This window comes from Bufo gargarizans, chromosome 11 (assembly GCF_014858855.1).
Source record: "Bufo gargarizans isolate SCDJY-AF-19 chromosome 11, ASM1485885v1, whole genome shotgun sequence".
NCBI lineage: Eukaryota > Metazoa > Chordata > Amphibia > Anura > Bufonidae > Bufo > Bufo gargarizans.
The window spans coordinates 47439698-47450660 of NC_058090.1; the positions used below are offsets into that span (position 1 = coordinate 47439698).

At 45.5% G+C, this 10963-nt stretch overlaps 1 protein-coding gene across 1 annotated transcript; it reads left to right on the plus strand.

The window, feature by feature from the left end:
- Window positions 1-7989: 7989 nt before the first annotated feature.
- SSTR1 (somatostatin receptor 1) lies at window positions 7990-10558 on the plus strand. Its single transcript, XM_044271937.1, has one exon. It carries the CDS (start codon window positions 8430-8432, stop codon window positions 9531-9533), a length of 1104 nt encoding a protein of 367 aa, XP_044127872.1. The 5' UTR covers window positions 7990-8429; the 3' UTR covers window positions 9534-10558.
- Window positions 10559-10963: the final 405 nt, after the last annotated feature.

A 10963-nucleotide genomic window follows, 5' to 3' on the forward strand; every position in this document is an offset into this window, starting at 1 on the left:
GAAGCACGGCTCGGATCTTCCCGTCCGCCGCTCCGAAAAATTGTAATTGCGGACAAGAACAGGCAGTTCTATGGGGGTGCCGGCCGGGTGCATTGCGGATCCGCAATACACTACAGACGTGTGAATGGACCCTTACCAACATTCTAAGACTCGCCCACACAATCCAGTCTAAGGCCTCTTGCACACGAACGTGTGCGCCACATGGCCGTGCTTCAGCCCGCAAGTTGCGGGCCGCAATGCCCGGCAACCAACCATGGGGCAGCCACAGTGGATCGCGGACCCATTTGGGTCCTCGATCCGGCCGTTCCGCAAAAAGATAGGACATGTTCTATCCTTTTGCAGAACGGAACTACAGACGAAACCCCACGGAAGCACTCCATAGGGTTCCGTTCCGTGCTTCCGTTCAACACCATTCCTCATTTCCGGTTTTGCAGACCCATTGAAGTGAATTGGTCCGCATCCGTGATGCGGAATGCACACGGAACGGTGCCCATGTATTGCAGATTCGCAAAGCGGCCACAGAGCGCACACCTCCTGCACACGACCGTATGGCTTTTTCAGTGTTTTGCGGTCCGTTTTTCACAGATCCGTTGTTCTGTTTTTTGTTTCAGTAGTGCTTCCGTTCCGTTTTGCCATTCTGTTTTTCCGTTTTGTTTCTGATACGTTTTTTGCGGACTGCAAAAGTGAAAACGGAAACATACAATAATGTTTAAACATTAAACAGTAAGTACATTAAAATATTGGGCTGGGCATAACATTTTCAATAGATGGTTCTGCAAAAACAGAACGGATACGGAAGACTTACAGATGCATTCCGTTTTTTTTGACCCATTGACTTGAATGGAGCCACGGATCGTTATTTTCGGGCAATAATAGGACATGGTCTATGTTTGAACGAAAATACGGAAACAGAAGGCATATGGAGTACCTTCCTTTTTTTTTTTGCTGATCCATTGAAAAGAATGGTTTTGACTACGGTCCGTATACGGAATGCAAGAAACATAACGGAAACGGGAAAAAAAATCATTTGTGTGCAGGAGGCCTAAGGCTACTTTCACACTAGCATTTTTCCTGGATCTGGCAGGGTTCAGCAAAAACACTTCCGTTAGGCCTCATGCACACGACCGTTGTGTGCATCCGTGGCCGTTGTGCCGTTTTCCGTTTTTTTTCACGGACCCATTGACTTTCAATGTGTCCGTGGAAAAATCGGAAAATGCACCGTTTGGCAGCCGCATCCGTGATCCGTGTTTCCTGGCCGTGAAAAAAATATGACCTGTCCTATTTTTTTCACGGCCAACGGTTCACGGACCCATTCAAGTCAATGGGTCCGTGAAAAATCACGGATGCACACAAGATTGTCATCCGTGTCCGTGATCCGTGTCCGTTTTTTCCTATCATTTCAATGGCAAACTTGACTTAGATTTTTTTTTTCATTTTTCATGTCCGTGGATCCTCCAAAAAACAAGGAAGACCCACGGACGAAAAAACGGTCACGGATCACGGACCTACGGACCCCGTTTTTGCGGACCGTAAAAAAAAAACGGTCGTGTGCATGAGGCCTTACTGATAATACCACCGCCTGCATCCGTTATAAAAGGATCCGGTTGTATTATCTTTAACATCGCCAAGAGGGATCCGTCATGAACTCCATTGAAAGTCAATGGGGGACAGATCCATTTTTCTATTGTCAGAGAAAACTAATTCGTCCCCATTGACTTGCATTGTGGGTCATGACGGATCCGTCCTGCTTCACATCCCATGACGGAAAGCAAACTGCAGCGTGCTGTGGTTCGCTCTCCGGTATGAGAAGGCAACCAAACGGAACGAAATGCATTTTGGAGGATTCTGTTCTGTTCAGCTATGTTTTGTCCCCATTGACAATGAATAGGGACAAAACGGAAGCGTTTTTTTCTGGTATTGAGACCCTATGACGGATCTCCATACCGGAAAATACTAACGCTGGTGTGAAAGTCGCCTTAGGTGTCTTCATGCTCACTTTCATTCGTATTCCACCCATTTGTAGACATTTGAGACATTGTTACCCGGCCTGTGGGCATCGGGACTGAAATTGATTGCTTACTGCATCAGCTACATTCCATCACTGCATATACTGTGGACTGCTCGCTGATCCCCTTCCACTCCCGTTCCAATCCTCAGCCAGAAATCGGCATTTCCTGCACGTCTAGAGGGATCAGGAAGCACAGTTCAGATTAAAAAAAAAAATTTGTGATGTTTTTCATTTATTTTATTTTTTATTTTTTTTAGTGTGGACCCATTGAGGATCACTTACTTACTTACTTACTTATAGATAATACTAGTGTATTACTGTAGCGCAGCGTCAGCACAAAGCGCACGGCGTCATAGCAACCAATGATGGATGTGTGCAGGAGGCTATATGCCGGTCGGTCTTTCTTAACCCCTGTACTGCTGGAAGATGTGTGCAGCTTATGATAAGGCACATCCTCCACCTGTCCGTGCCCCTAGATTGAAATCCACTCCAGCCCCTGACTGGTGTAGATTTCAATGATTATTTACCCCTGCGAAATGAGGTAAGTGGTGAATGTGCTGGAGTCAATGGTCTCGCCTCCACCCCACCCCACCCCTGCCACTTCCCAGCAGTGAGGACGACATGAAAACATTGTATAGGTGCACAGAAAATCAAAATGGCCCATGGAACTTTTAGGGCTGTTTTACACGAGTGGATGCCGTGCGTGACATCCGCTGCGTGAATGACAGCCAAGACCCGATGCGGACTAGAGAGACACGGAGCAGTAACATGACTGATAATGCTCCGTGCCTCTCTGTGATCTCTTTACTACGAAATCACGGTGACAACTTTATCTCACTGTGATTCCGTAGTAAAGAGATCACAGAGAGGCGCGGAGCATTATCAGTCATGTTACTGCTCCGTGCTTTTGCAGTCCGCATCGGGTCTTGGCTGTCATTCACGGAGCGGATGTCACGCACGGCATCCGCTCGTGTGAAACAGCCCTTACTGCGAAACCTTCCCTTCTAAACGACTAATGGCAAATCTTTTGCGTTGAAACAAGTTGTCTTAGGGTGGGTGCACATCACACCATCTGTTTAACGGATGCATTGTAAAAAAAAAAGGATACGAAAGCGCAGCACACCACGCTTTTGTATCCTGCAGAGTCCACTAAAAGCATATGTTAGTGTAGGTTTTTTATTTTTTACAATGGAACTTAATGTATCCGTTATTTGTACATGTTAAACAGGTGGTAAAAACGGGATGTGAACCCAGCCTTATTACCATATATTGAAGTAACGGAGGAGAGTCACTTTCACACAGTCCGCGTTCTGGTCGGTGATTTCCATAGGTGATTGTGCAGCACAATCAGGAATTGGAACCTATGGAAAATATAAGGGTACATTCACACGACCGTATGTATTTTATGGTCTGTAAAGCGCGGTTCTGCAAAATACGGATACCGTCTGTGTGACGTCTAAATCTTTTCCCATAAAACTATATATCAATCTGCTCAGCTCCTCCTGCTTTATAACCTGCTGCCTGCAGATCACATTGGGTTCATGGTGACGGGTTCCCTTCAAGACAGTCCCGTAGATTTTGCCTGATTGCCGCTCCTTTCAAGTTCTTCCTTGCCTCCTGGTCATGTGGCTGACATTGGACCAGTGTTCTCCCTGATTAGTAGAGGTGCCAGCAACTTTGTAACCGATCAAATCCTAAGGCCCCTTTCACATGAGTATTCCGCACGGCGGCAATGCGAACACACGGAATCCAGACCCATTCATTTCAGTGGGTCTGTGTACATGAGCGTTGGTTTTCACGCATCACTTGTGCGTTGCGTGAAAATCGCAGCATGTTCTATAGTCTGAGATTTTTCACGCAACGCTGGCCCCATAGAAGAGAATGGGGCTTGCTTGCAGTTGCGATGCGTTTTTCACAGATGGTTGCTAAGAGATGTTGTTTGTATATCTTCAGTTTTTTATCACGTGCGTGCAAAACGCATTAAATCGCATTGCACCCGCAAGATAAAAACTGAACGCGATCGCAGTCAAAACTGAATGAACTTGCTTGCGAAATTGCGCATTTTTCACTGAACGCATCCGCAACGCATCCGGACCTATTCCGCTCACGCATGTCTGAAAGGGGCCTAAGGGCTCATGCACATGACCGTATTTTATTATCGTGTCCGTTCCGTTTTTGTTTTTTTTTTGCAACCATTCACTTCAATGGGTCCGCAAAAAAACTGAAATGACCGCATTCGGTTTCCGTATATCCGCAAGTCAGTTCCTCAAAAAAAAAGAACATGTCCTATTCTTGACCGTTTTACGGACAAGGGCAGGCATTGTTACAATGGATCCACGAAAAAAAAAAACGGATGCAACACGGATGTCATCAGTTTTTTTTTTGGCGGAGTCGTGTTTTGCAGACTGCTAAATACATACGGTTGTGTGCATAAGCCCTAAGAGAAAGATATAGAAATGGATCAAAAATACCCTGCAATGCTTGTGGAGAAAGTTCAAATTGTTCAAGAGTTCAAACCATGGGGCGGACAAGCCATAGACCCTACAGGGAAATTTCCCTTTGGGCCATTGCCCAGGAGCCCACCCAAGGCCTCCTCATGGACAACATAGCACTCGGATGCTCTCAGCATTAATTAATGCTAGGAGCATCTGGTACTTATGAACTTGTCTGGCAGAAGAACGTACCCTCCTGCATTTAACTGTATTGCCCTCCTCATGCCGGTCATAAAGTTCCTGCGGCACTGTGTATTTGGTTCTGCTGGGACAGTATTTTGCACTGCAGTAATTCTGGCCCATCCTACTTATGTTGGCCATGCCTTCTTCAATTTGGATCAGTCTACGGCGTGGGTACACTTATTTTTATTTTTTTATACGGCCACTTTAAGTTCCCAGTCCACTCCTGGTTCAGACTAGGCATATCATGTGTGGACTGCACACTTTGTCAGGTCATGGTGAACCCTGGCTGCTGACAGGGATTTGTGACCTATGCAGAATCCTGTCTATGTAGGGTGTGAACTCTGTGCACAAAACACCTAGTGGGAACACAAAAAAAATCCTTTATGTTTTTCTTTGCAGTTTGCCCTTGAGCAGTGGCGGATATATTTGATTAATATTCATCTCACTCTTTCTGGATTTCCCACTGGAGCAGTCCGTGGGTTCCTGGTAGATCTCCTGCTAAAGGTGGATTTACACGGGGCGACTAGAAGCCAATTGTTGGGAAGAAAACGTTCCTTCCCGACAGTCAGTTGCTTGTTAAGTGGAGGTGACCGCTGCATTTACATGTGCAGCGCACCACAGGTGTGACGTCGGCCAGGGGGTCCTTTTTAAGAAATGGTTTTGTTGTTACACCAGTTGCATTTCAGCAACGAGGTACTGGGCCCCCCTAAGTAGAAGGTGTTGGTACCCAGGTGTAGGAATACCATTGTGGTGTAAGGGTTGCCTATAGTGTCCCTTTAAGATGTGGCTGTGCACTTGTCACGGTGCTCCTCCCTGGATATCCTGGAACCCAGGCGTAGTTGCCCACAGCAGTGCAACAGATGGATAGGTGAGGATGAAATAAACTGAGTCCAGACTTGTATTAACGTTGAATACAGCTTAAGGCCTCATGCACACAACAGTATTTTTTCACTGTCCGCAAAACGGGGTTCCGTTGTTCCGTGATCCGTTTTTGTTTCCGTGTGTCTTCCTTGATTTTTGGAGGATTACCAGACATGAAGGAAAGTGAAAAAAAAATCTAAGTCAAGTTTGCCTTGCAAATGATAGAAAAAAAAACAGACGCGGATCACGGACGCGGATGACAATCTTGTGTGCATTTATTTTTTTTTCACGGACCCATTGACTTGAATGGGTTCGCGAACCGTTGTCCGTGAAAAAAATAGGACAGGTTTTGTATTTTTTTCACAGACTGGAAACACTGATCACGGACGCGGATGACAAACTGTGCATTTTCCAAATTTTCCACGGACCCATTGAAAGTCAATGGGTCCGCAGAAAATCACGGAAAACGGAACAACGGGCACGGGACACAACAACGGTCGTGTGCATGAGGCCTTACTTGAATAAACTCTCATCAAGGAACAATCTTCCAAACTTTATCTTGGTTACCAGCAGCTTTGGCATAAGTTCTGGCTGGCAAACACATTCGGCACTGCTACATCTGAACCTCTTTCTGGCTCTGCTGTTCTGTCAGATTAAATAGAAACTTTTCCTTTCTGCTGAACTTGGCTTTCTGTAGTCTGACTCTGTCTTTATCTCAATCTTTATTTCTCTCTCTCTTTATCCTTATCCAGGGAACGTTTCTTCCTGGCTTCTGAAGCTCTTTACTTCTTTTCTCTTGTTCCAGCAGAGTTGAAGGTACTCTGGCTGGCTTTGGCAAGGCCCGTCCAACAGAGACGAGGGCCTGCTTCTTCCCCTTACAGGGGGTAAGCTAGACTCGACCTCTCCCCTTAGGAGGGTAGGTTAGACTGACTTTCACTAACTAAAACTCCTCCCTCTCTAGAGAGCGCTGGAATGGATAGCAATTTCTACTCTAGTAAAACTAGCTCTGCCGATACCGCCGCCATCTGCTGGTGAACCAGGTACATTACAGTTAAACAGTTGCATAAATAGGAAATACATATACACATTATGCAGGATCAGGAATAAATACACATGATTGAATTAGATGAACCATAAGAGATAGTGGTGAGGTGTAAAAAGTGGTAATGCACCTCTTGGGCATTACACATGCAGTGATCACCTCCACAGTATAACGAGGGATCGCCATTGCTATCCTCATACAGCTGCATTGTTTCTGAGCACCAGATCACTGTTTAGACAGCAAGATCTGCTTCCCAGAAACGATAATTTACTTGCAAGCACTAATGACAGTTTCACCCAATGAACGAGCATTTCATGTATTCATTGGGTGATCGGCCGCACCTTTCGACGGGCCTATTGTCGGGAACAATTTTCGCAGGAATGTTGATTCACGATAATCTTCCCGAATATCCTACGTCTTAATCCACCATAAGGCTCCTCTGCAGGAGAATCTTCTATAAGGCACTAAAAAGTGTTGCGTTGGCCCTGATACAACATTGAAGTATGAGTACATTTGCACTCCTATTGTTTAGATCAGGCATGCTCAACCTGCGGCCCTCCAGCTGTTGTAAAACTACAACTCCCACAATGCCCTTCTGTAGGATGATAGCTGTAGGCTGTCAGGGAATGATGGGAGTTGTAGTTTTGCAACAGCTGGAGGGCCGCAGGTTGAGCATGCCTGGTTTAGATTAAATGTTACTACCTATGTGGCGTAAACAGTAGCTTGGATGCAGTCAGCAGATGCTGAGACTCGTCCCTGGAAGTAGGGTTCCTACCCCGTTAAATGAGCTATTTTGAGCTACTACCTATGTGGCGCCATTTATTCGGATTAGTACACTGCTGATAAAATCCTAGAACTTTTATAGAACAGTTTTTTGTGAAATATGATATAATTCTGTGTACAAATATAATATCGGATAAGTAAAGTAGGGAGAGAGAGGGTTAATTTTTTTTCCATCTAAAACAACTGGAGCCAGCAGTGCATGCTCTCCAATACACTGATCTCCCATGCAGCATCCTCACCTCTTGTAGTGGGTGGCATCAGAACCACGGATGCAAATGTTAACGAGATAAAGATTTTGTACCACGCAGAGGAAGAGTGAGCGTCAGACAAGACCAGAATAGAGCGCAGGTGACCAAGAGATGAGTAGCAGGAGCAGATCATTGATCTTCTGCATGACCGACTGCTCTGGGTAGGATATGAGGTAGGACAATAGTAAAACCAAAGAGAAAGCTGTAAAGATATAAAAGGCAAACACTAGTCCCTAGTCACAAGTGAAGATGTGACCCTGTTCATTTCTCTCCTCCCAACTCAACAAGACTAGACCCTCCCTGTTTTCTCCTTCAGCATGTTGTATCCTCTCAGTCTGCAATGCTGGAGCCCCTGAGCGTTGTTTCTTCAGCTTTCGCTCCAATGTAATAGCTGCTTGTGATGCTTTTCGATGAGGGAATTAGTCAGACGCTGCTCCTCCTTCAGCCCTTCCTTCCTAGCTACTGACTGGAACAAATATTGCAGCTCCAGAGCTGTACAGAGAATAGATTGTGAGCATCTGGCAGCAGAACACACTAGCTCCATCATTATTATGCATTCCGGAGGGGACCTGCTGGATCACAAGTGACAACCTCTGAGCAGACTTCTACCTTGGGGACCGCAATCCGAGGAGGCAACAAGATGACAGGATGAATATCTGTACTGAAATGCTTTAATCCTCCGGTGCCGTAAGTGACTGATCTGCAGCAATGCCAGTTTTTATAGTCAAGTGGATTATGTTCTTCTGCAACTTTTGAAACTATATTAAGTTGTTTTTTTTGGACAAACCTCAGTCTACAAAATAACTCCTAAGATGCTGAGAAATGACACTGGGACGATGGGATTCCTTGAGAATACAGCGGAGTCTACCTGGGGGAACACCTCTAGGAATAACACTTCTACAGACTCCCCTGGCATTGCCATCTTCATTTCCTTTGTGTACTCTTTGGTTTGCATTGTAGGGTTGTGTGGTAATTCTATGGTCATCTATGTCATTTTGCGTTACGCCAAGATGAAGACTGCCACTAATATCTACATTTTGAACTTGGCCATTGCTGATGAACTTCTTATGCTGAGCGTGCCTTTTCTGGTGACCTCCACCCTTCTTCGTCACTGGCCATTTGGCTCGCTCCTTTGTAGACTGGTTCTTAGCTTGGATGCTATGAACATGTTTACCAGTGTCTACTGCTTGGCTGTTCTAAGTTTGGACCGGTATGTGGCAGTGGTGCATCCCATCAGCGCTGCCCGCTACCGACGACCAAGTGTGGCAAAAATGGTGAATCTTGGGGTCTGGCTTTTCTCAATGCTCATCATCCTACCTATTGTCATTTTCTCCAGTACAGCACCGAACAGTGATGGGACAGTGGCTTGCAATGTACATATGCCTGAGCCCTCACAGCGATGGGTTGTGGTCTTTGTCCTCTACACCTTCTTGATGGGCTTTCTCCTGCCAATGGCTGCCATCTGCTTATGCTATATTCTCATCATCACAAAAATGAGAGTTGTAGCACTCAAAGCTGGCTGGCAGCAGCGGCGCAGGTCGGAGCGTAAACTCACACTCATGGTGACTGTTGTGGTGACAGTTTTTGTGGTCTGTTGGATGCCATTCTATGTTGTACAGCTAGTTGGTGTTTTTGCCAGAAAGGGGGACACGACAGTCAGCCAACTTTCAGTTGCACTTGGCTATGCCAACAGTTGTGCCAATCCTTTCCTGTATGGCGTTCTTTCTGACAATTTTCGAAGGTCTTTCCAGAAGGTTTTATGCCTCACCTGGATGGAAAATGCCACAGAAGAACCAGTAGACTACTATGCCACTGCATTAAAAAGCAGGGCATACAGTGCTGAGGACCTACAGAATGGCATATTGACAACAGGCAGCACTTACCGCAATGGCACTTGCAGCTCTAGGACCCACTAGAATTGTATTACGCAAACTGTTCTCAGTAAATCAGCTCACTACTAAATCGTGGCATTTCCAGGATTCGTACAACAGTCAAAAGTGTGGCACTAATAATTGTGAACATTGCTTTTTGGTAGGGAAATGCAGATATCCTTATTACAAAGTGGTTGATACTGTATATAGAAAAGACCATATTGCACTGATGTTGTAACTAATTTATATGGATTTGTGGTATCCCGATCATGTAGCATAATTACCAATTCTGATGCTGTCAGAAATTTCCTTCAAGGAACTGCAAGATTGAGTTTGATGGAATGCACTTCGTAGACGGCATCCAAATGACTTGAGCTGAATGTATGACTTTTATCAATGACCTGTCGTGCGTTTCTATTCTTTATAGATAATGACAGTCTCATCCATAGTAATTGTTACGTTGGTATTGATTTTATTTTTATTTTTTCACTTTTAGTTTCTGCTCGGTTACATTTGCTGTGTATTGTTATCACACCAGTATTGCTTTTGTGCCATTGTGTATGTGCCGGAGAGGATTCTGATCATGCCTTCAATTGAAACCATTTCTATTAGAACCGGGAATAGACGTCCTCTGTTTCAAAAAAAAATTCTTTCTGCCTTATTTTAGTAAAACATTGGTAAAAGAATATGAGCTAATTTTTCTAAACAGAGACGTAGAAACGCACAGTCCTGCAATCCTTCAATTCTGCTGCTATTTGAGCAAATTTTCTGCAAGTTGCTCAATTTTGGTGCTTTAGTAATAGAACCTGGATAACATGTATTTCTGTTACTGTAGGTGCTTAAAGGGGTTGTCTGGGTTCAGAGCTGAACCCAGACATGCCCCCATTTTCACAGAGGCAGCCCCCCTGACTTGAGTATCAGAGCAGTTCGTGCTCCGATGCTCTCCTTTGCTCTGCGCTAAATCGTGCAGGGCAAAGGGATTTTCTGGAGCTTCGGTGACCAAACGGGCTCTCCATAGGGCTGCCAGGTGGAGGCTTCCGCCCAACAGTGAGCTCGGTGATGTCACTGGCACTGATGGGCGAGCTTTAGCGCTGCCCTAGCCTGTAAAACGACTAGGGCATTGCTAAAGCCCGCCCATCGGAGCCGGTGACGTCACTGAACACACTGCTGGGCGGAAGCCTCCGCCCGGCAGTGTGTTATTGTAAATAAGAGCCCTGCGCGATCCAGCGCAGGGCAAGGGAGAGCATCAGAGCATGAAATGCTCCAGTGCTAGCATCAGAGGGGCTGCCTGGGTGAAAATATGGGTATGTCCGGGTTAAGATCTGAACCCGGAAAACCCCTTTAATTGTGCCTTTTACAATGTGCCAAATCAACCCCCACCTCCACCCCTCGGGTTTATTTCACTTGTATCTGCACCAGTATCTCCACCAGAGGTTTTGTGTCTAAACTAGAAATAGACTTATGCAAAAATCCTG

Excerpts from the sequence above, each read along its gene's own strand:
- SSTR1 (XM_044271937.1), top strand. The coding sequence starts at position 8,430 with ATGCTGAGAAATGACACTGGGACGATGGGATTCCTTGAGAATACAGCG.